This window comes from Ranitomeya variabilis, chromosome 8 (assembly GCF_051348905.1).
Source record: "Ranitomeya variabilis isolate aRanVar5 chromosome 8, aRanVar5.hap1, whole genome shotgun sequence".
NCBI classification, from domain to species: Eukaryota; Metazoa; Chordata; class Amphibia; order Anura; family Dendrobatidae; genus Ranitomeya; species Ranitomeya variabilis.
In genome coordinates this window covers 144,451,198-144,476,844 of record NC_135239.1, presented here as the reverse complement: position 1 = coordinate 144,476,844, position 25,647 = coordinate 144,451,198, and the positions used below count along the sequence as shown (strand labels likewise).

Genomic DNA, 25,647 nt, shown 5'->3' with positions numbered 1-25,647 from the left:
CCCAGAAGAACGGGCATATCATTAACTGAACACTGATTACACAAGAACTAGAAGACGGATTTCTTTACACCATGTATCATTTTAATAAGTGTAACAGCAACCTGACAAGCCAGTAGTTTACTTGGCAAAATCCTGCTGAAAGGTTTGCTTTAAGGACACATTTGCTGTACATACAACTTTGGCTTGCGGACAAAATTAACAGATAAAAATATACTGTACTGGTGTGAAGAAAATGAAAACTTTGTAGAAAATCTATCCAACTATGTTTCAAACTTTATTTTGTTCACAAGTGAAAAAAAAATTCAGTAGGGTTGCACTACAAGAGGCCCCAGCTCAGTAAGGTAGGAACCACTATAAGCACAAAGCAACTGGTCACCTACAGAATGCTAAAAGTTGTCAAGTGAACAAAGTTCAGCAAAAAACACTGTAATGAAGTCCATATTGTCTAAATATGGAACAGTGATCATTAGAGATCCATCAGATAGAAATTCTCATGCTTTACCACCTCCTCGCTGTAGCAATCTAAGGATTATAAGGAGTTTCATGCTGCTGTCTCTTAATTTCATTAAATATTTTCAACATTTTTTGTTCGCCTTTACAGAATACATTAGACAACTATTTAGATTTATATAAGCCCTTTAATGATATCCTAATAACAGAATTTCAATCACATGTACAGTTGTTGCCAATCACAAGTCTAATAACATATCTACGTGCAGATACAAGATGAAATGGAAAATAAGTAGAAGCAGAAATTTCCATTCAGAAATACTTTCTAAGTTCATCAGCCTCTGCTTCCATCTCTTCCTCAGATCTCCACTTCTCTGGAGCTGCCAGTCCTTCTTTATCATGGTCAAACAAAGCTTCATACACGGTGTCATTCTTTTCAAAATCTCCCTTTCTTCTGGGTAAAATGTGCACATGAACATGAGGGACAGTCTGTCCCGCATCTGGACCATCTTGAATTGAGATGGTTAGCGAGGTGCCACCGAAGTGTTTCTCTACCACACTGGAAACCCTCTGTACAGTGTGAAAAAGGTCACTTATTTCTTCAGGCATCAGGTCTTTAAAACGTTTTACTGACCTTATTGGGCAAATGAGGACATGTCCTGGTACTACTGGCTTCCTATTTACAAGGGCAAAACACAACTCAGTTCTTAAAAAGGTAACCGTTGGCTTAATGAGATGTTTACCAAACCACAAAGACATGGCAGGATAAAACACCAGCAATGATCTTTGCTGTGTTAGACTGAGAAACAACAAAACTCCCACTAAAATTAAAAACTGATATTTTTTTTTAAAAAATATGAAAGTGTATTTTATAATGGGATGTCAAAAACAATCACTGTAAATTGGATTATTTCAGCTTGTAACAAGATATGGGCTTATCAACAGTGAAATGACCAAGGTTTAGTAATTCCAGAAGAAGATTCTATACCCGATTTTATTATAGTAGTTTCACACTGAAAGAGAACAACAAAACAAAAGGTTAGCAATGTATATTTATCAATCAGAAAAACTGCAATCAAAAACACTACTAGGAATAAAGTAGAGTCAGTCTGTGGCCCTATTTGGCAACTGGATCAAGACTTACATATTTACATACGGTATCTATATCATGGAAGAGAAGGTGTTCCAATGAAGTATATATACGTCATGTAATTCATGCGACTAAACGAACAGTGCCGGCTGTTTCTGAGAGCCGGGCACTGGGATTCATCCACACGGGGGTTGGCATCACCTCCCCACATCTACGATCGCTGTGACTGGCTGTTCAATTCTGAACAGTCAATCACAGTGATTTCAATGCTTGAAGCAATTAAATTGCCTGAAACACTGAAGACCAGCCTATGATCAGTGTTGTAACAGAATTGATCACAGGCTGGTGCTTGGAAACTGCTGCCCCAGAACTGATTGGTGCGATCAGACGATGACGCCGATCATACCAATCATTGAGCAGAGATGCGGTCTTACCTACAGTGACTGCCCTGCACTTCCTCACTCAAGCTTGGGGATGTTGCAGATCAGCTCCTCACCTGCTGGGCCTTGTGCCATCACTGCTGATGCTGTTCCTGAAAGAAGTTTCTGATCCTTTCCTGACCTGCTTGTGCCACTGGATTTTTCCTAATCTGCCCCAATACCCTTCTCCCCAACCCATTCCTCACCCCTCTTCTGCCGCCAAGCGCTGAACAATACTTGATCTTTGAATTTTTGGCACGTTTTTTCTTGTGCGTGCGTCCTGCAGCTGCCGAGTGATGATCAGTGACACAAATCACTAATCAGCACCCTTGTTTGCTTTTTACCAGGACTTTATTTCCCTGTCCATTTTTTCTCCTCTACCACTTTCCACCATCTCTGTGTGTGCATCCTGTAGCCGCTGATCACTAACACAGACCAATGTTCTCGCTTGTTGGTAGGACTTTTTCTTTTCCCCTTCTTTTTTTATCCCCTTTTTGCACCACATCCATGCGTGCATCCTACAGCCGTTGAGTACTGCTCAGTGGGGTACATCACTGATCGGCATCTGTTCTGTTTTTTGTGAAAAAAAAAAGAATCAAATGAATAATAATTTAGATTAGTTGATAGAGCTAGATTAGGGACTGTGCAATCCATAGTAAAAAATATATTGCAGCGAATGGCTTAAACTACGGGTTTTTTTTTACTAATATATAATCACAATCTGAGTCAAGATAGTTGTGGGAGCTTAGTAATTTGTTTTTACTGATGTCCATCTACTAATCGTGGTTTCAGAATTTTAGTTGAAAATTTTTATAGTAATTATACCACAGGTTTTTTGTACTGCGATTAGCGTAATTTAGTTGCGGGCGTTCAGTAATTGTTTTTTTACTGTCGTGCGTTTAATACTTTTTTTATTTTACCACACATATTATTTATCTTTTCCTAGATTGTTTTCTGCAATTTTTTTAACTTTCTTCTATTCTAAATATAGTAGTAAAAAAAAAAATTCATACTACACACAAAATTTGGTACACACACCACAGACGTGAAAAAATGTCCCGTTCATCCCAAACACTGTATTCAGCCGAGGAAGCATATGCCTGCCTTGCCTCCACACTGAGGTACAGAATTCCACCTTCCTTTAGTTTTCTTCCTCCTCTTGTGATACCGAACCGCCATGCAGACACCACTGGCTAGAAATGAGCCAACACCCTCCATTAGTGACCCGCTATGGACCTCACCTCCCAAAAATTGAGTCACAAATTCATGATTTTGTGGCTCAATCATGAATCCAATTTGACACTACCAGTCTCACAGAAATTTACTTTTTCAAAAAGTCTTTTTCATTGACATTTTGGCAGATGTCCAACAATTTTTATCCCAAAACCCCACTTCATCATTTGCCAACTGGACCCCTGTCCTTCACATTGGGTTAGTGAAGAAACCAGAAATTCGGTAATATTAGTGTTGACATTTTACCTAACACTCCACTTTTCTGCATGGCTATGCCCCGGACACCCGTTGAGGCCATCCACAAATTTTTTTATTACAATGATAATGCACCATGTCCACCCTGAGATTACCCCATCTTTGACTTTTCAAATGCTCGGTCATTGATCACTTCAGCAACAAAGTTTAAGGAAGTGTACGTTACTCAAAGGGACATCTAGGTAGAGGAGTCCTTAATAATAATAATAATAATAATAATCTTTATTTATATAGCGCCAACATATTCCGCAGCGCTTTACAGTTTAACAGTTTCAAACACAACAGTCATAGGTAACAATGTTAACAATACAGTAATAAAGCAAAATAAGACGACTCTGCTGGTGAGGCCTTCCTTAATACATTTCAAGGGGAGGCTCAAATATCAATCAATACCTGCCCAGTAAGAGGGCCAGGTATGGAATTAAACTCTACAGGCTGTGTGAGAGTATATCAGTTACAGGCTGTTTGAGAGTATATCAGGTTACAGGCACAATTTTATGGTTTATGAAGAGAAGGAAACTCTTATTCAACCCCCTGAATGACCCTCTGTCTTGGGAGTGAATGGTAAAGTTGAGTGGGAATTAGTGTACCCACTGCTGGATCAAGGTCATCACCTCAACGTAGATAACCTTTACACCAGCATACCAATCTTCAAGTCCCTCTGTGCCAGAGCTACCGCAGCCTGTGGTACTGTGCGCAAAGATCAGAGAGGCCTTCCTAAGACGCTAAATTGGGCAACTGCTCAGAAAGGGTGAGAGCAGAGCCCATTGTGGCAACAACATGCTTGTGGTCAAGTACAAGGGGTAGGGTCCCTTTCTTGACCACTATACATGGTACAGTGCCTTGCGAAAGTATTCGGCTCCCTTGGAACTTTTCAACCTTTTCCCACATATCATGCTTCAAACATAAAGATACCAAACGTAAATTTTTGGTGAAGAATCAACAAGTGGAACACAATTGTGAAGTTGAACGAAATTTATTGGTTATTTTAAATTTTTGTGGAAATTCAAAACCTGAAAAGTGGGGCGTGCAATATTATTCGGCCCCTTTACTTTCAGTGCAGCAAACTCACTCCAGAAGTTCATTGTGGATCTCTGAATAATCCAATGTTGTCATAAATGCCTAATGATGATAAATATAATCCACCTGTGTGTCATCATGTCTCCGTATAAGTGCACCTGCTCTGTTTTATTTTTACATTTATTTCTGTAACCGCATTATGAGTCAATCCAACCACAAATAAAACCTGTAAGTAATTCTATGACATCTACCAGTCAAAATCAGGACATATTGCGGCATTATTTGATGGCCCTAAGCACCTCCTCTGGCTTGCCTTTGTCTTATGGCTCCTTTATAGAGCCAGCACCACACTGACGGCGCCTACATTTGTTACTATGCAGCAGAGTCCGGCGGTTACATACCACAACAGCGCGTTTCCCCTTATCGCGCATGCGCGATTACTCAACGCTACTTCCGGTCATGTGACCGCCCGGCGCTGGGACATAAGCGCGGTTCGCCGCGCACAGCACACGCACTGCCCTGACGCCGATGTGCCGGCATCCCACACTGCGCCACCAATGACTGTAAGTACTTCGCATACAGATGCGCGCCGCAAATATTTATCCCCTTTGTTTGTGTGCGCATATGTGCGCTCCTATTTTCGCGTGCAGCCTGCACTTACCTATATATATACATATACAGTACAGACCAAAAGTTTGGACACACCTTCTCATTTAAAGATTTTTCTGTATTTTCATGACTATGAAAATTGTAAATTAACACTGAAGGCATCAAAACTATGAATTAACACATGTGGAATTATATACTTAACAAAAAAGTGTGAAACAACTGAAATTATGTCTTATATTCTAGGTTCTTCAAAGTAGCCACCTTTTGCTTTGATGACTGCTTTGCACACTCTTGGCATTCTTTTGATGAGCTTCAAGAGGTAGTCACCGGAAATGGTCTTCCAACAATCTTGAAGGAGTTCCCAGAGATGCTTAGCACTTGTTGGCCCTTTTGCCTTCACTCTGAGGTCCAGCTCACCCCAAACCATCTCGATTGGGTTCAGATCATCTGGCGTAGCACCCCATCACTCTCCTTCTTGGTCAAATAGCCCTTTCACAGCCTGGAGGTGTGTTTGGGGTCATTGTCCTGTTGAAAAATAAATGATGGTCCAACTACACGCAAACCGGATGGAATAGCATGCTTCTGCAAGATGCTGTGGAAGCCATGCTGGTTTAGTATGCTTTCAATTGTGACTAAATCCCCAACAATGTCACCAGCAAAGCACCCCCAGACCTCCTCTTCCATGCTTCACAGTGGGATCCAAGCATGTAGAGTCCATCTGTTCACCTTTTCTGCGTCGCACAAAGACACGGTGGTTGGAACCAAAGATCTCAAATTTGGACTCATCAGACCAAAGCACAGATTTCCACTGGTCTAATGTCCATTCCTTGTATTATTTAGCCCAAACAAGTCTCTTCTGCTTGTTGCCTGTCCTTAGCAGTGGTTTCCTAGCACATATTTTACCATAAAGACTTGCTGCACAAAGTCTCCTCTTAACAGTTGTTGTTGAGATGTCTGCTGCTAGAACTCTGCATGGCATTGACCTGGTCTCTAATCTGAGCTGCTGTTAACCTGCGATTTCTGAGGCTAGTGACTCGGATAAACTTATCCTCAGAAGCAGAGGTGACTCTTGGCTTCCTTTCCTGCGGCCGTCCTCATGTGAGCCAGTTTCTTTGTAGCGCTTGATGGTTTTTGCAAACTTGGGGACACTTTCAAAGTTTTCCCAATTTTTCGGACTGACTGACCTTCATTTCTCAAAGTAATGATGGTCACTCATTTTTCTTTACTTAGCTGCTTTTTTCTTGCCATAATACAAATTCTAACAGTCTATTCAGTAGATCTATCAGCTGTGTATCCACCAGACTTCTGCACGAAATCTGCAAGAAATCACACAAGGAATGGACATTAGACTAGTAATTTGTGCTTTGGTCTGATGAATCCAAATTTGAGATCTTTGGTTCCAACCACCGTGTCTTTGTGCAACACAGAAAAAGAAGGAGAGTGATGGGGTGCTACACCAGATGACTTGGCCTCCACAGTCACCAAACCTGACCCAATCGAGATGGTTTGGGGTGAGCTGGACCGCAGAGTGAAGGCAAAAGGGCCAACAAGTGCTAAGCATCTCTGGGAACGCTTTCAAGATTGTTGGAAGACCATTCCCGGTGACTACCTCTTGAAGCTCATCAAGAGTGTGCAAAGCAGTCATCAAAGCAAAAGGTGGCTACTTTGAAGAACCTAGAATATAAGACATATTTTCAGTTGTTTCACACTTTTTTGTTAAGTATATAATTCCACATATGTTAATTCATAGTTTTGATGCCTTCAGTGTGAATGCACAATTTTCATAGTCACGAAAATACAGAAAAATCTTTAAATGAGGTGTGTCCAAACTTTTGGTCAGTACTGTACATACATATATATATATATATATATATATATATATATATACATACTAGCTGAAGAGCCCGGCGTTACCTGGGCATAGTAAATATCTGTGGTTAGTTATAGCACCTCACTTCTCTTATTTTCCCATCACGCCTCTCATTTTCTCCCTTACATCTCTCATTCCCCCCCACTCCTCTTATTTTCCCTCACTCCTCTCATTCCCCCCTAACACTTGTCATTTCGACCTCACATTTGTCATTTTCCGATCAATCCACTATTTTCCCTCACTCCTCTCATTTTGCACTCACACCTTTTCCTTTGCACCTCACACCTCATTTTCCCCCTCAGTATACACATGTGTCATCTCCCTTATATATAGTATACACCTGTATGTCATCTCCTGTATATAGTATATACCTGTATGTCATCTCCCCTGTAAATAGTATATACCTGCTGTATGTCATCTCCTCCTGTATATTGCATATACCTATGTGTCATCTCCTCCTGTATATAGTATCTACCTATGTCATCTCTTCTGTATATACTATATACCTGTATGTCATCTCCTCCTATATATAGTATATACCTGTATGTCATCTCCCCTGTATATAGTATATACCTGCTGTATGTCATCTCCTCTATATACCTGTTTCATCTCCTCTTTTATATAGTATGTACCTGTATGTCATCTCCTCCTGTATATACGTGTCATCTCCTCCTGTATATAGTATATACCTGTAAGTCATCTCCTGTATATAGTATATACCTGTGTCATCTGCTCCTGTATACAGTATATACCTGTGTGTCATCTCGTCCTGTACATAGTACCTGTATGTCATCTCCTCCTGAATATAGTATATACCTGTGTCATCTGCTCCTGTATATAGTATATATCTGTCTCATCTCCTCCTGTATATAGTATGTGCCTGTATGTCATCTCCTCCTGTATATAGTATATACCTGTGTGTCATCTCCTGTATATAGTATATACCTGTGTGTCATCTCCTGTATATAGTATATACCTGTGTGTCATCTCCTCCTGTATATAGTATATTATTATTATATATTTATTTATATAGCACCATTAATTCCATGGTGCTGTACATGAGAAAGGGGTTACATACAGAGTTACAGATATCGTTTACAGTAAACACGTTTACAGTGACAGACTGGTACAGAGGGGAGTGGACCCTGTCCTTGCGGACTTACATTCTATGGGATAGTGGGGAAGAGACAGAAGGTAGGGGGCGAGGCGATGCGGTGGCTCTGGCAATGGAGAGGCGGCGGCTCTGGCGAGGCGGCAGAATGGTTATTGCAGGCTGTAGGCTTTCTTGAAGAGATGGGTTTTCAGGTTCCGTCTGAAGGATCCGAGGGTGGTGAATAGTCAGACGTGTTGAGGCATGGAATTCCAGAGGATGGGGGATATTCGGGAGAAATCTTGGAGGCGGTTGTGTGAGAAACGAATAAGTGTGGAGGAGAGTAGGAGGTCTTGGGAGGATCGGAGATTACGTGAGGGAAGATATTGGGAGATTAGTTCAGAGATATAGGGAGGGGACAGGTTGTGGATGGCTTTGTAGATCAGTGTTAGTAGTTTGAACTGGATTCGTTGGGGAATTGGGAGCCAGTGGAGAAATTTGCAGAGGGGAGAAGCAGGGGAGGAGAGTGGTGGATTAGCTGGGCAGCAGAGTTGAGGACAGACTGGAGTGGTGCAAGAGAGCGGGGAGGCCACAGAGGAGGGTGTTGCAGTAGTCGAGGCGGGAGATGATGAGGGCATGCACAAGAGTTTTGGTAGATTGTGGGCTGAGGAAGGGACAGATTCTGGCAATATTTTTGAGTTGGAGGCGGCAAGAGTTTGGACGTGCGGTTTGAAGGACAGGGGAGAGTCGAGAGTTACCTGAGGCAGTGGATTTCAGGTGCGGGAGAGAGCATGATGCCGTTTACCAAAATAGATAGGTCAGGTAGGGGGGGATATGTGAGATGGGGGAAAGATGATGAGTTCGGTTTTGTCTACATTGAGTTTTAGGAAGTGAGAGGTGAAGGAGGATATGGCTGACAGACACTTTGGGATTCTGGACAGCAGAGAGGTGACATCTGGGCCAGAGAGGTAGATCTGAGTGTCGTCCGCATACAGGTGGTACTGGAAGCCATGGGACTTTATGAGTTGTCCTAAGCCAAGTGTATAGATGGAAAAAAGTAGGGGCCCTAGGACAGAGCCTTGAGGGATTCCAACAGAGAAAGGGCGGGATGAGGAGGTGGTGTGGGAGTGGGAAACACTAAATGTGCGGTCGGAAAGGTATGAGGCAATCCAGGACAGGGCAAGGCCTTTGATGCCAAGGGAAGAAAGAATCTGTAGCAGTAGGCAGTGATTGACTGTGTCGAAAGCAGAGGACAGGTCAAGAAGGAGGAGGATGGAGAACTGTCTGTTAGCTTTGGCTGTAAGTCATTAGTAATTTTGGTCAGAGCAGTTTCGGTGGAGTGGTGGGGGCGGAAGCCAGATTGGAGGTTGTCAAGGAGAGAGTTAGATGAGAGGTGGGAGGAAATTTGAGCATGGACATGCTGCTCAAGGAGTTTTGAAGCAAACGGGAGCAGTGATATGGGGCGGTAGCTGGGCATAGCAGTTGGGTCAAGGTTAGTTTTTTTGAGGATGGGTGTGATGGTGGCATGTTTGAAGGCAGAGGGGAAGGTACCAGAAGATAGCGATAGGTTGAAGAGATGGGTTAGGGCTGGAATGAGCATGTTAGTGAGGTTGGGGAGCAGGTGGGAGGGGATGGGGTCAAGTGCACAGGTGGTGAGGTGCGATTTGGAAAAGAGGTGACTAACTCTCCTTCAGTGATGTTGGAGAGGGAGGTTATTAGGAAAGGGCAGATGTCTGGCATATGGAGTGGTTGGGGTGGTGCAACAGTGAGGGTTTGCCTTGTTTGGTCGATCTTGTTTTTGAAGTAGGTGGCAAAGTCCTCGGAAGACATGAGGGGAGTTGGCAGTGGTGGGCGGAGGAGGGAGGTAAATGTGCTGAATAGTTGTTTTGGGTTGTAGGATAGTGAAGATACAAGGTTAGTGAAATAGGTCTGTTTAGCAGAGGTGAGGGCTAATTTGAAGTCAAATGTAGCTTGTTTGAAAGCAGTGAAGTCGTCTGGCAGGCATATTTTCTTCCTACGCCGCTCCGCAACCCTGGATGCTTGTCGAAGTTTTTTTGTGAGATTGTTATGCCAAGGTTGCCTATTGGTTCGTCGCACTGTGCCATGCATGAGAGGGGCGACAGTCTAGGGCTGATGTGAGGGTGGAGGTATAAAAGCGGTGGCGCTGTCCGTGTCGTGGAGTGAAGATATGGAGGACAGAGGTAGAAGAGAGTCTGAGAATGTCTAGATGTGCTATGTTTCTGCGAGGATGTGGTAATGGCTGGACATGGGGGGCGGGTGAGGAGGACATGGATGAGAAAGTGAGTAGATGGTGGTCAGATAGGGGGAAGGGAGAGGTTGTGAGGTTAGATAAGAAGATGAGGTCTAGTGTATGTCCGTCTGTGTGGGTGGCTGTGGAGGACCACTGAGTGAGTCCAAAGGATGAAGGGCCAGTAGCTTGGAGGCTGCTGGCTGGCAGGTGTCAGTAGGGATATTAAAGTCACCCATGATGATGGTGGGGATGTCAGCAGAGAGAAAGTGAAGGAGCCAGGTGGAGAATTGGTCGATGAAGGCAGTGGCTGAGCCCGGTGGTCGGTATATGACAGCCATTTGGAGATTGGAGGGAGCGTAGATACGGACAGAGTGAACCTCGAAAGGGAGGATAAGGGAGGGTGGTGGAGGTTGGATAGGGTTGAAGGAACAGTTTTTAGAAAGGATACCCACTCCTCCACCATGTCTGTTGCCAGAGCGAGGAGTGTGGGTAAATTGGAGGCCACCGTAACTCAGTGCTGCAGGCGAGGCCGTGTCAGGGGGAGTCAGCCAGGTCTCAGTGAGGGCCAGAAAGGAAAGGTTGCGGGAAGTGAAGAGATCATGGAGCATGTGGAGCTTGTTGCAGACAGAGCGGGCATTCCAAAGTGCCCCAGAGAGAGGAAGCAGGGGGGTGGGGGTCAGTGGCACAGATTTTAAGTGTGAGGGGTTGCGATAGTTTTTCATAGTGTGAGAAGGATAGGGGTGAGGATTAGTGATGAATGAGGCGGGGGGCAGGATTGGGGGGGATGTGTCGCCAGCAGTGAGAATAAGCAGAGAAAGAGAAGCAGGTGGGTGAAGGAGAGTGATTGGCTTATATTATATTTTGGTGGTACAGGTCTGAGGTTAGAGAGCAGGTCTGCAGATGGAGCGAGGTGGGGGGGTAAGAGAGAGGGGGAGATAGCTATGTGGTTTGAGGGTGCAGGGATAAGGGGGTTAGTGGAGGAGAGAGGATTAGTGGAGCAAAAAACGGTGGGGGAAATGTGAGCATTGTTAAAGAGCAGGGGTGAAAAAGAAAGGCAAGTAAATTTAGAAGACAGTGATTAGTCTTACCGTCTGGCCGATTTCTGGTATATTTCAGATGATACACTTAAAATATGTCACTTGAAATTATGTTACATCTGACTAAAGTCAAATCTGACCCGCTCCATGCAACTTATACCATTCAAATGACTAAAAAATGAAGCCAGGTGAGACAGGGAGGGGAGGAAGGAGGTGGAGGAAAGTCCACAGCAGGGGACAATTAGCAGATTGCAGTTAATACAACATTTGACTACCAAAGATGAGGACAGAGGCAGGATAAGATCAAAAGATGGGGCTAGGTGTGAGGAGCACAGACATGTCAATATGCAGTCAGAAAATTTTCAGAATGATACAGGAATTAGTCAGGGAAAAAGAAGCAACGTACCACTTAGAACAGAGGGAGAGAATTACATGGGATTCAGGGGTGCAGTGGCTATTCCAGAGTAGGAAATAGTTCAGACGTACCAGCAGTTAGGAAAGAGGGAGAGAAGTACATGGGATTCAGGGGTGCAGTGGCTATTCCAGAGTAGGAGATAGTTCAGACGTACATACCTGTGTGTCATCTCCCCTGTATATAGTATATACCTGTATGTCATCTCCTCCTGTATATAGTATATACCTGTGTGTCATCTCCCCTGTATATAGTATATACCTGTGTGTCATCTCCTCCTGTATTAGACCTTGTTCACACGTTATTTGGTCAGTATTTTTACCTCAGTATTTGTAAGCTAAATTGGCAGCCTGATAAATCCCCAGCCAACAGGAAGCCCACCCCCTGGCAGTATATATTAGCTCACACATACACATAATAGACTGGTCATGTGACTGACAGCTGCCGGATTTCCTATATGGTACATTTGTTGCTCTTGTAGTTTTTAATCAGATTTTTATTTTTGAAGGATAATACCAGACTTGTGTGTGTTTTAGGGCGAGTTTCATGTGTCAAGTTGTGTGTGTTGAGTTGCATGTGGCTACATGCATGTAGCGACTTTTGTGAGATGAGTTTTGTGTGGCGACATGCGTGTAGCAACTTTTTGTGTGTCGAGTTGCATGTGACAGGTTAGTGTAGCAAGTTGTGTGCAGCAAGTTTTGCGCATGGCGAGATTTGCGCTTGGCGAGTTTTGTGTGGTTCGTTTTGAGTATGTGCAAGTTTTGTGTGAGGCAACTTTTGTTGGTGTATGTGTGGTGAAATGTGTGCTGAGGGTGATATATGTGTTCAAGCACGTGGTAGTGTGTGGCGCATTTTGTGTGTGTTCATATCCCCGTGTGTGGTGAGTATCCCATGTCGGGGCCCCACCTTAGCAACTGTACGGTATATACTCTTTGGCACCATTGCTGTCTCTCTTTAAGTCCCCCTTGTTCACATCTGGCAGCTGTCAATTTGCCTCCAACACTTTTCCTTTCACTGTTTCCCCCATTATGTAGATAGGGGCAAAATTGGTGAATTGGAACGCGCGGGGTTAAAATTTCGCCCCACAACATAGCCTATGACGCTCTCTGGGTCCAGACGTGTGACTGTGCAAAATTTTGTGGCTGTAGCTGTGACGGTGCAGATGCCAATCCCGGACACACACACACACACACACACACACACACACACACACACACACACACATATATATACACTAGATGGTGGCCCGATTCTAACGCATCAGGTATTCTAGAATATGCATGTCCACGTAGTTTATTGCCCAGTTACGTAGTATATTGCACAGCCACGTAGTATATTGCCCAGTTACGTAGTATACAGCACAGAGCCACGTAGTATATTGCACAGCGACGTAGTATACAGCCACATAGTATATTGCCTAGTGACATAGTATATTGCCCAGCCCACGCAGTATATTGCCCAGCCCACGCAGTATATTGCCCAGCCCACGCAGTATATTGCCCAGCCCACGCAGTATATTGCCCAGCCCACGCAGTATATTGCCCAGCCCACGTAGTATATTGCCCAGCCCACGTAGTATATTGCCCAGCCCACGTAGTATATTGCCCAGCCCACGTAGTATATTGCCCAGCCCATGTAGTATATTGCCCAGCCCACGTAGTATATTGCCCAGCCCACATAGTATATTGCACAGCCACGTATGTCACAGGTTAAAAAATAAACATATACTCACTTTCCGAGGGGCCCCTTGTAGTTCTGTCACCTGTGTTCGGTTCAGGCGGCAGCTTCCGGTCCGAGGGTATTGCATTTTAATGCAATGTTGTGGCGACCAAAAAAAACAACGCAATTCTGGCGTTTTTACTTTTCTCGCAACACCATTTAGCAATCAGGTTAATCCTTTTTTTTATCGATAGATCGGGAGATTCTGAAAGCGGCGATACCAAATGTGTATGTTTGATTTTTCTATTGTTTTATTTTGAATGGGGTGAAAGGGGGGTGATTTGAACTTTTATATTTAATATTTTTAAAAACTTTTTTTTTTACTTCTGGCATGCTTCAATGGTCTCCATGGGAGACTAGAAGCTGCCATAACCGGATCGGCTCTGCTACATACAGGCGATGATCAGATTCCCTCTATGTAGCAAAATTACTCACTTGCTATGAGCGCCGACCACTGGCACTCACAGCAAGCCGGCAGTGACAACCATAGAGGTCTCCAGGAGACCTGTGGTTGTCATGTCAACCCATCGGTGACCCGCGATCACGTGATGGGTGTCACCGATGGGCAGATTTCTGTCGCGATTGCCAGAAATACATGTTAAATGCCGCTGTCAGTGTTTGACAGCGGCATTTAACACGTTAATAGCCACGGGTAGATCACGATTCCACCCGCGGATGTTTCAGGCACATGTCAGCTGTTCAAAACAGCTGACATGTACCGGGAAAGTTGTGGGCTCACATCAAAGGAAGGGAGTTCGACGTGGGCTTACTATTATGCCCAATGTCGGAAAGGGGTTAAGATAATAAAAGATAATTTGTGTAAAAAGGGCATGGATTCGGAGGATAGAGTCCAGGTGACTGAATTGGCTTATATTCAAAATAAATGTCCTGAAAATACATCAAGATAGAAGGAGGCCAAAAGTATCTAAACACACAGTGTACACACACCCGCGCTACGTCCTACGTTGCATTTAAGTAATATCACTACTAATGTGAAATTTACCTCCTTGATAGAGTGAGATGAGCGGTTTTGATAGTGGCACAGGTCAAATCAAAGATAGTGTAAATGTGTTTACTATAAAAGAAAAGTAAGGGTATTTAGTTAGTTATATGTAAAAATGGTCTGTCTGAGTGCATGAATATATACACACATTGATGGCGTTGTTCTATAATCAAGAGCTGGATCGCTCGTACTCAAGGTGTCTGTAATGTAGACTAATGCACTCAAGATATCGATCTGAAAGAAAAAAAAAACCTATATATATTCCTTAATTAGTGTCACAGTCTCTCACAATTAGGCCGGTTTCACACGTCAGTGGCTCCGCTACGTGTGGTGACAGTTTTCTCACGTACCGGAGACACTCACTCACGTAGACACATTAAAATCAATGTGTCTCTGCACATGTCAGCGTGTTTTCACGGACCGTGTGTCCATTTGAAAAACACGGAGACATGTCAGTGTTCGTGGGAGCGCACGGATCAAGTCAATGGGTCCGTGTAAAACACGTACCGCACACGGATGCTGTCTGTGTGCCGTCCAGGAGACAGCGCTACAATAAGCGCTGTCCCCCCAGCTTGTGGTGCTGAAGCCGCCATTCATTTCTTCTCTCCAGCAGCGTTCGCTGGAGAGAAGGAATGAAAAATGATTGTTTTTTTATTTTTTTTGCGGTTGAAATAAAGTTCCCGGTAACCAACCCCCTCCCACCCCCTGTGCGCCCGCCCACTGGAAATAAAATACTCACCCAGCTCCCTCGATGCTTCCTCTCAGCGTCGCAGCTTGTCCTGTATGAGCGGTCACGTGGTGCCGCTCATTACAGTGATGAATATGCGGCTCCACCTCTCAGCGCTGCACGCGGCCGTCCGGTCTCAGGGTTGCTGTGCGAGCAGGACCTGCGATGACATCGCGGTCACATGACCGTGACGTCACGAAGGTCCTTCTCGCACAGCATCTTTGGAACCGGACCGCCGTGTGCAGCGCCGAGGAGATCGGGACGTCAGAAGGTGAGTATAACCATTTTTTTTAATATTACTATCGATGCTGCATATGCAGCATCAATAGTAGGAGTAAACCCGGAGCGGAAACCGCAAAACAAACCGCGATAAATCTGCAGGGATAACCGCAGCGGTTTTGCCCTGCAGATTTATCAAATCCGCTGAGGGAGTACCCGCAGAGGACCCTCCCTACGTGTGCACATAGCCTAAAAGGTTCCTGAATACCTGTTCCTAATATGCGCTGGTACAAAGTCCTCAGATCATGCGCTGCTTGATAACTATATGCTGCAGCCACATAGGTTGATGTGGAATGCAGGAGTCCCAGACAGCGCTGAGAAGACAGTCAGCAAAACGATAATGTACAAGGCAAAGCTACTTAGCTGGCGGGTTCCTGCTTTTTCCTTTATGGTGGCTGTATACACGGGGTCTTCCGGAGTCTTCAGCACGCGCTGTCCCGGCCGGTGACAGGCGTGTGCGTAGCTAGAAGTCTTCACTGAGAATTGAGGACCTTCCTTCCTTTTCTTTTATAGTAAACACATTTACACTATCTTTGATTTGACCTGTGCCACTATCAAAACCGCTCACCTCACTCTATCAAGCAGGTAAATTTCACATTAGTAGTGATATTACTTAAATGCAACGTAGGACGTAGCGCGGGTGTGTGTACACTGTGTGTACATATTTCTACCTTTTTAGTTTTTTTATACCCTAGTAGTGATATAGGGTTCCACCTGCTGCAGTCCGCCTCTTTCAAACGTAACAGCGCCGCTATCCTCTACTACCTCCAAAAGTATCTAAAGGCATTTTTACTGGAACAAGCAGATAATAAACATATGTTTTTAAAACAACAGTTTTATGGAGTTAAGAGAAACTACTGCTCGATTACTAGCCAAACTGGTGCAGGCATAGAAATAGAATGCCTTTATCAACTAGAGATGCAGGGGGGAATGTCAACAGTCAAATTTATAAAATATTGTGGATCCTTCATGAATGATATCGTAACTTAGACTCCTCTAGACTCAATTACTCTCCGGAGGATCTCATCTCGCCGATCATTTTATTAGGGATTGGAAAAACCAGCCCTAATTGTGTTCTCCAGGGTCTCCGCTACTCCCCGTAGCTGAAACCTCAGACATTTTCCAACGCTGGGGGGCACTATAACCTTATTCTTTCATTGTCGTTTTTAAAACAGCAATCAAGAATAAGACCCCTTAACGGCCTCCATTTTAATGTGTATCGGTGGTCGTTAAGGGGTTAAAACAGAAGACATTTCAAAACCAACTGATGCGTTTTGACACCATTAATCATAGCATATCAACTGAATGGTGATTGGTTCTTCTGTTTAAAACGAGACTATCACAAGCAACATATGAATGAAGTATATATAGCTAATGAAGAGACTCAAAAATAATGCATACATTTGAGTAAAAAGACATGGTGCATGGTATGTACAGTCATGGCCAAAAGTATTGACACCTCTGCAATTCTGTCAGATAATACTCAGTTTCTTCCTGAAAATGATTGCAAACACAAATTCTTTGGTATTATTATCTTCATTTAATTTGTCTTAAATGAAACAACACAAAAAGAATTGTCGTAAAGCCAAATTGGATATAATTCCACACCAAACATAAAAAGGGGGTGGACAAAAGTATTGGCACTGTTTGAAAAATCACGTGATGCTTCTCTAATTTGTGTAATTAACAGCACCTGTAACTTACCTGTGGCACCTAACAGGTGTTGGCAATAACTAAATCACACTTGCAGCCAGTTGACATGGATTAAAATTGACTCAACCTCTGTCCTGTGTCCTTGTGTGTACCACATTGAGCATGGAGAAAAGAAAGAAGACCAAAGAACTGTCTGAGGACTTGAGAAACCAAATTGTGAGGAAGCATGAGCAATCTCAAGGCTACAAGTCCAGCTCCAAAGACCTGAATGTTCCTGTGTCTACCGTGCGCAGGATCATCAAGAAGTTTAAAGCCCATGGCACTGTGGCTAACCTCCCTAGATGTGGACGGAAAAGAAAAATTGACAAGAGATTTCAACACAAGATTGTGCGGATGTTGGATAAAGAACCTCGACTAACATCCAAACAAGTTCAAGCTGCCCTGCAGTCCGAGGGTACAACAGTGTCGACCCGTACTATCCGTCGGCGTCTGAATGAAAAGGGACTGTATGGTAGGAGACCCAGGAAGACCCCACTTCTTAACCCGAGACATAAAAAAGCCAGGCTACAGTTTGCCAAAACTTACCTGAAAAAGCCTAAAACGTTTTGGAAGAATGTTCTCGGGTCAGATGAGACAAAAGTAGAGCTTTTTGGGCAAAGGCATCAACAGAGTTTACAGGAGAAAAAAAGAGGCATTCAAAGAAAAGAACACGGTCCCTACAGTCAAACATGGCGGAGGTTCCCTGATGTTTTGGGGTTGCTTTGCTGCCTATGGCACTGGACTGCTTGACCGTGTGCATGGCATTATGAAGTCTGAAGACTACCAACAAATTTTGCAGCATAATGTAGGGCCCAGTGTGAGAAAGCTGGGTCTCCCTCAGAGGTCATGGGTCTTCCAGCAGGACAATGACCCAAAACACACTTCAAAAAGCACTAGAAAATGGTTTGAGAGAAAGCACTGGAGACTTCTAAGGTGGCCAGCAATGAGTCCAGACCTGAATCCCATAGAACACCTGTGGAGAGATCTAAAAATGGCAGTTTGGAGAAGGCACCCTTCAAATATCAGGGACCTGGAGCAGTTTGCCAAAGAAGAATGGTCTAAAATTCCAGCAGAGCATTGTAAGAAACTCACTGATGGTTACCGGAAGCGGTTGGTCGCAGTTATTTTGGCTAAAGGTTGTGCAACCAAGTATTAGGCTGAGGGTGCCAATACTTTTGTCTGGCCCATTTTTGGAGTTTTGTGTGAAATGATCAATGTTTTGCTTTTTGCTTCATTCTCTTTTGTGTTTTTTCATTTAAGACAAATTAAATGAAGATAATAATACCAAAGAATTTGTGTTTGCAATCATTTTCAGGAAGAAACTGAGTATTATCTGACAGAATTGCAGGGGTGTCAATACTTTTGGCCATGACTGTATATAAAAAAATGTAACAATTGAAATAAATGGTACAAAAGACGGCAGTTAGAATATGTAAAGCATATCAAGTTTGTAAACAGTGCCTCAATTCACACGTAAGGTAATATTTGGCACAAAAAACGGGCATTTAGAATATGTAGAACAGATCATTTTTGTAATTCATACATTTTACATGTTTTGTGTTGGTGTGATGGCTTGTTTTTCGTGCGGGACAAGTTGAACTTTTGAACTACACCATTGATTTTACTATATCGTGTACTGGAAAACGGGAAAAAAAATTCCAAGTGCGGTGATATTGCAAAAAAAATGCAATTCCACATTTGTGGGGTTTTTTTAAACCATGTTCACTAAATGCTAAAACTGGCCTAACATTATGATTATCCAGGTCATTACGAGTATACAGATACCTAATAAGTATAGGTTCTTTTTTGTTATTTAAGTAGTGGAAAAAAAATCCAATGTTTGTAAAAAAAAAAAAAAAAAAGTCGCCATTTTCCGAGATGCATTTTTGGGGACCTGGGGCTGCGTGAGGGCTTATTTTTTGCATGCCAAGCAAATGCTCACCTGCAACATCAAAGTCAGAGAGCTGGCATTATGATGTAATTGAACATCATGTTGGTAAGGCGTTATATGTTTCTTTTGGCAACCTTGATACCAAGAAACCTTGAAACCAAGGGTAACCTGGAGGGTGCCCACTTTTAAGAAAAGAACCTTCTAGAATTAAGCAGTTTGTCAACAAAGATATTATAACCCATGAAAAAAACAGAAGGGTATTTGGAAACAATGCTAAAAATAAGGCGTTTTAAAATGTAATTAAAGAAAAGGTCTCAAGAAAGAAAAAGAGAAGAAAACCATTCATTCTAATAGGAGCAAATCATCAATGACAGGAGAGACCTTCCAAGAAGACGCCTCCAGATCATCAGGAATTACGTACTTTGTGGACTGTATCTGTAGCAAACAAAACATCGGCCGCACTATACAGCGGCCTAAATATAGAGCAAAAGTAAAAATATTTCTTTAAAGGGAACCTGTTACCCCCAAAATCGAGGGTGAGGTAAGCCCACCGGCATCAGGGGCTTATCTACAGCATTCTGTAATGCTGCAGATAAGCCCCCGATGTATCCTGAAAGATGAGAAAAAGAGGTTAGATTATACTCACCCAGGGGCGGTTCCAGTCCGATCCGATGGGTGTAGTGGTCCGGCGCCTCCCATCTTCATTCCATGACGTCCTCTTCTTGTCTTCATACTGCGGCTCCGGCGCAGGCGTACTGATTTGCCCTGTTGATGGCAGAGCAAAGTACTGCAGTGCGCAGGCGCCGGGAAAGGTCAGAAAAGCCCGGTGCCTGAGCACTACAGTACTTTACTCTGCCCTCAACATGGCAGACAAAGTACACCTGCGCTGGAGCTGCAGCGGGGAGACAAGAAGAGGACGTCATCGTAAGAAGATGGGAGGCCCCGGACCGGACTGCGCCGCCCATCGGATCAGACCACCCGCCCAGGTGAGTATAATCTAACCCCTTTTTCTCATCTTTCAGGTTACATCGGGGGCTTATCTACAGCATTACAGAATGATAAGCCCCTGATGCCGGTGGGCATAGCTCACACTCGATTTTGGGGGTGACAGGTTCCCTTTAAAAAAACACTGTCTATTGAAGCCCTGTAATGTGGAAAACAAGGGCAAGTTCACACTAGGCATTTTTTTTGTCTGCAGCAAAAACTGATCTCTTGGCAGGAAGGAAGCTGCGGAAAAAAAAAGCAGGTTTTTGTTGTGTTTTTTTTAGGTGGTTTTGGCATGCTTGATTTGTCTCTTGTGCATGCTGATAAAGTTTAGTGTTGAAAAAAAAAAGTCCTATTCCATAGAAACAGGTTTTGGCACAAAAAATGCAGTAAAACCTGATACCTGCGTTTTTGGTGCATTTTCCACCACCCATTCATGTAAATGGGTGAAAAACGCTGAAAGAAGTAACATGCTCTATGTCCATATAACAAGCAAAGCACAAAATACTGAGGATAAAAAAAACAATGCATGTATGAGATATCTGAAATCTCAGGCTTTGCTGGTACTGTAAAAAGCAAATGAAAATTAGCATAAAAAACGCAGCTAAAAAAGCGCATTGTGAACTTAGCCTAACAATGCCTATAACAGACGGGATTCTGGAGTTATTTCTAATCTTTGATATATTCTCCTTGTATAAATGAAGGACGTTCCATCTAAATGAAGCGTCAGTTAGGCTACGTTCACACAGGGCGTTTTTGCTGCGTTTTTTATGCCAATTTTCAGCTGCTTTTTACAATACCAGCAAATCCTATGAGATCTCAGAAATCTCATGCACACATATTGTTTTTTGTGTCATCAGTATTTTGTGCTTTGCAGCATTTTTTTGGACATAGAGCATGTCACTTCTTTCAGCGTTTTTCACCCATTGACTTGAACAGATGGTGAAAAACGCTGCAAATATGCAGGTTGACTTTACATGTAGCGTATGTGCTGCAGAAAAGTCAAGGACAGCAGGATATGACATTACCGTCGGCTCTGCTACATCTAGATGGCAGGCTCCATGATGCGTCCATACAGCCTGTCATCCAGCAGAGCGGACCCGAACCCTATTCACTTCAATGGGGGGCCCGACATTACAGTGTTTGACACTCTGTCATATGCATGACAGCTCGACAAACAGCGCTTCTGATTGGCGGGGAAAATATCCCCGCTGGTCAGAAAGCCGCGGTTCTCACACCGTCAAATGACAGCGGGGAGCGCTCAGCTGTGATCAGAGGTATAAAGTTTACCACCGGTCACTGTTGTCAGCTGATGGGACAACCGCTCCCATCATCCAACACCTGCTGCCGCTAATAACAGTGAGAGCGGGAGCGGATGATGGGAGTATTCATCTGCGGCTCCTGCGCTATTAATTTAAAAAAAAACCTGAGTGGTTCCCCCCTATTTTTGATAACCAGCAGACGGGTCCGGCTCCTGTGTGTGGGCACAGAGCTGGCAGACGGGGCCGGCTCCTGTGTGTGTGGGCACAGAGCTGGCAGACGGGTCCGGCTCCTGTGTGTGGGGGGGCACAGCCTGCAGACGGGTCCGGCTCCTGTGTGTGGGGGGCACAGCCTGCAGACGGGTCCGGCTCCTGTGTGTGGGGGCAGAGCCGGCAGACGGGTCCGGCTCCTGTGTGTGGGGGGGCACAGCCTGCAGACGGGTCCGGCTCCTGTGGGGGGGCACAGCCTGCAGATGGGGCCGGCTCCTGTGTGTGTGGGCACAGCCTGCAGACCGGTCCGGCTCCTGTGTGTGGGGGGCAGAGCCGGCAGACGGGTCCGGCTCCTGTGTGTGGGGGGCACACCCTGCAGACGGGTCTGGATCCTGTGTGTGGGGGGCAGAGCTGGCAGACTGGTCCGGCTCCTGTGTGTGTTCGGGCAGAGCTGGCAGACGGGTCCGGCTCCTGTGTGTGGGGGGGCACAGCCTGCAGACGGGTCCGGCTCCTGTGTGCGGGGGGGGCACAGCCTGCAGACGGGTCCGGCTCCTGTGTGCGGGGGGGGCACAGCCTGCAGACGGGTCCGGCTCCTGTGTGTGGGGGGGCACAGCCTGCAGACGGGTCCGGCTCCTGTGTGTGGGGGGCACAGCCTGCAGACGGGTCCGGCTCCTGTGTGCGGGGGGGCACAGCCTGCAGACGGGTCCGGCTCCTGTGTGTGGGGGGGCACAGCCTGCAGACGGGTCCGGCTCCTGTGTGTGGGGGGCAGAGCCGGCAGACGGGTCCGGCTCCTGTGTGTGGGGGGGCACAGCCTGCAGACGGGCCCGGCTCCTGTGTGTGGGGGGCACAGCCTGCAGACCGGTCCGGCTCCTGTGTGTGGGGGGCAGAGCCGGCAGACGGGTCCGGCTCCTGTGTGTGGGGGGCACAGCCTGCACACGGGTCCGGCTCCTGTGTGTGGGGGGCACACCCTGCAGACGGGACTGGATCCTGTGTGTGGGGGGCACAGCCTGCAGACGGGTCCGGCGCCTGTGTGTGTGTTCACAGCCTGCAGACGGGTCCGGCTCCTGTGTGTGTGGGCACAGCCTGCAGACGGGTCCGGCTCCTGTGTGTGGGTTGGGTGGGGGGGGCACAGCCGGCAGACGGGTCCGGCTCCTGTGTGTGTGGGGGGGGCACAGCCTGCAGACGGGGCCGGCTCCTGTGTGTGTGTGTGTGGGGGGGGGGCACAGCCTGCAGACGGGTCCGGCTCCTGTGTGTGGGTTGGGAGGCACAGCCTGCAGACGGGTCCGGCTCCTGTGTGTGGGTTGGGAGGCACAGCCTGCAGACGGGTCCAGCTCCTGTGTGTGGGGGGCACAGCCTGCAGACGGGTCCGGCTCCTGTGTGTGGGGGGCAGAGCCGGCAGACGGGTCCGGCTCCTGTGTGTGGGGGGGCACAGCCTGCAGACGGGTCCGGCTCCTGTGTGTGGGGGGGCACAGCCTGCAGACGGGCCCGGCTCCTGTGTGTGGGGGGCACAGCCTGCAGACCGGTCCGGCTCCTGTGTGTGGGGGGCAGAGCCGGCAGACGGGTCCGGCTCCTGTGTGTGGGGGGCACAGCCTGCACACGGGTCCGGCTCCTGTGTGTGGGGGGCACACCCTGCAGACGGGTCTGGATCCTGTGTGTGGGGGGCACAGCCTGCAGACGGGTCCGGCGCCTGTGTGTGTGGGCACAGCCTGCAGACGGGTCCGGCTCCTGTGTGTGTGGGCACAGCCTGCAGACGGGTCCGGCTCCTGTGTGTGGGTTGGGTGGGGGGAGCACAGCCGGCAGACGGGTCCGGCTCCTGTGTGTGTGTGTTCACAGCCTGCAGACGGGTCCGGCTCCTGTGTGTGTGGGCACAGCCTGCAGACGGGTCCGGCTCCTGTGTGTGGGTTGGGTGGGGGGGGCACAGCCGGCAGACGGGTCCGGCTCCTGTGTGTGTGGGGGGGGGCACAGCCTGCAGACGGGGCCGGCTCCTGTGTGGGGGGGGGGGCGGCACAGCCTGCAGACGGGTCCGGCTCCTGTGTGTGGGTTGGGAGGCACAGCCTGCAGACGGGTCCGGCTCCTGTGTGTGGGTTGGGAGGCACAGCCTGCAGACGGGTCCAGCTCCTGTGTGTGGGGGGCACAGCCGGCAGACGGGTCCGGCTCCTGTGTGTGGGGGGCACAGCCTGCAGACGGGTCCGGCTCCTGTGTGTGTGGGGGGGGGGCACAGCCTGCAGACGGGGCCGGCTCCTGTGTGTGTGGGGGGGCACAGCCTGCAGACGGGTCCGGCTCCTGTGTGTGGGTTGGGAGGCACAGCCTGCAGACGGGTCCGGCTCCTGTGTGCGTGTGTGTGTGGGGGGGGGGGGCACAGCCTGCAGACGGGTCCGGCTCCTGTGTGTGGGGGGCACAGCCGGCAGACGGGTCCGGCTCCTGTGTGTGGGGGCACAGCCTGCAGACGGGTCCGGCTCCTGTGTGTGTGGGGGGGGCACAGCCTGCAGACGGGGCCGGCTCCTGTGTGTGGGGGGGGGCACAGCCTGCAGACGGGGCCGGCTCCTGTGTATGGGTTGGGTGGGGGTGGGCACAGCCGGCAGACGGGTCCGGCTCCTGTGTGTGTGGGGGGGCACAGCCTGCAGACGGGTCCGGCTCCTGTGTGTGTGGGCACAGCCTGCAGACGGGTCCGGCTCCTGTGTGTGGGTTGGGTGGGGGTGGGGGTGGGGGCACAGCCGGCAGACGGGTCCGGCTCCTGTGTGTGGGGGGCACAGCCTGCAGACGGGTCCGGCTCCTGTGTGTGGGGGGTGGGGCACAGCCTGCAGACGGGTCCGGCTCCTGTGTGTGGGGGGTGGGGCACAGCCTGCAGACGGGGCAAGCTCCTGTGTGTGGGGGGGGGGGGGCACAGCCTGCAGACGGGTCCGGCTCCTGTGTGTGGGTTGGGAGGCTCAGCCTGCAGACGGGTCCGGCTCCTGTGTGTGTGTGTGTGTGTGTGTGTGGGGGGGGGGGCACAGCCTGCAGACGGGTCCGGCTCCTGTGTGTGGGGAGCACAGCCTGCAGACGGGTCCGGCTCCTGTGTGTGTGGGGGGGCACAGCCTGCAGACGGGGCAAGCTCCTGTGTGTGGGGGGGGGGGGGCACAGCCTGCAGACGGGTCCGGCTCCTGTGTGTGGGTTGGGAGGCTCAGCCTGCAGACGGGTCCGGCTCCTGTGTGTGTGTGTGTGTGTGTGTGTGGGGGGGGGGGCACAGCCTGCAGACGGGTCCGGCTCCTGTGTGTGGGGAGCACAGCCTGCAGACGGGTCCGGCTCCTGTGTGTGTGGGGGGGCACAGCCTGCAGACGGGGCCGGCTCCTGTGTGGGGGGGGGGGCACAGCCTGCAGACGGGTCCGGCTCCTGTGTGTGTTGGCACAGCCTGCAGACGGGTCCGGCTCCTGTGTGTGTGGGCACAGCCTGCAGACGGGTCCGGCTCCTGTGTGTGGGGTGGGGTGGGGGGGGGGCACAGCCGGCAGACGGGTCCGGCTCCTGTGTGTGGGGGGCACAGCCTGCAGACGGGTCCGGCTCCTGTGGGGGGGGGGGGCACAGCCTGCAGACGGGGCAAGCTCCTGTGTGTGGGGGGGGGGCACAGCCTGCAGACGGGTCCGGCTCCTGTGTGTGTGGTGGGGCACAGCCGGCAGACGGGTCCGGCTCCTGTGTGTGGTGGGGCACAGCCGGCAGACATGGCAGGTTGGTGTCCAGTATCGCCCGGCTGACAACCATAATGTGCATGGCACAGCAATACCCCGCGCCCTGGCGCACTGCTCTTGTCAGCACATGCTGTGGAGCTGCAGCGTTGCTTTATGACAATCCAGCACCCCGCATGGGACCGTACCCTGCACAATAAAGTGCACATGGCGCGGGCACACTGTGCGTCTGTCAGCAGGAGGACTGCACCGCAGCGCTCACCTGCTCATCCCTGAGGACCCCGGAATCCCAGCAGAGGTTACGCGCAGCCGGAACTTTGAAGACGAGGCTTGGAACCCGGAAGTCATGCGGCGGCCGCGGCTGATGAGACCATAGTAATGGAGGAAGAGCCGGAGAGCTGTATCCCGACAGTGGCTGATGTCAGGGCTGCCATGACCTCCATTCTGTCGTACGAGAACTTAGTGCATGCCGTGTCTGGAGCAGTGGTGAG

At 47.9% G+C, this 25,647-nt stretch overlaps 2 protein-coding genes across 3 annotated transcripts in view; one reads left to right on the top strand and one right to left on the bottom strand.

Moving 5' to 3' along the window:
• Positions 1 to 624: 624 nt before the first annotated feature.
• Positions 625 to 25,544, bottom strand: FHIT (fragile histidine triad diadenosine triphosphatase). Of its 2 annotated transcripts, XM_077277740.1 has the most exons (3): positions 25,419 to 25,437; positions 14,459 to 14,530; positions 625 to 1,463 (listed from the first exon to the last, which is right to left on the bottom strand). In XM_077277740.1, exon 3 carries the CDS (start codon positions 1,207 to 1,209, stop codon positions 763 to 765), a length of 447 nt encoding a protein of 148 aa, XP_077133855.1. In that variant the 5' UTR covers positions 1,210 to 1,463; positions 14,459 to 14,530; positions 25,419 to 25,437; the 3' UTR covers positions 625 to 762. The 2 variants fall into 2 exon arrangements, with proteins under 2 accessions (XP_077133855.1, XP_077133854.1); XM_077277739.1 differs by lacking the exon at positions 14,459 to 14,530 and having other exon boundaries at positions 25,419 to 25,544.
• The window catches only part of SLC25A17 (solute carrier family 25 member 17), a 156,309-nt gene continuing 156,043 nt past the window's right edge, over positions 25,382 to 25,647 (top strand). The window contains exon 1 of the mRNA XM_077277738.1: positions 25,382 to 25,642. Coding sequence (XP_077133853.1) covers positions 25,535 to 25,642 — 108 coding nt within the window. The 5' untranslated portion in view covers positions 25,382 to 25,534. The remainder of the gene's footprint in view (positions 25,643 to 25,647) is intronic.

Coding starts and splice junctions, on each gene's coding strand:
- FHIT (XM_077277739.1), bottom strand. CDS start 1,209: ATGTCTTTGTGGTTTGGTAAACATCTCATTAAGCCAACGGTTACCTTT.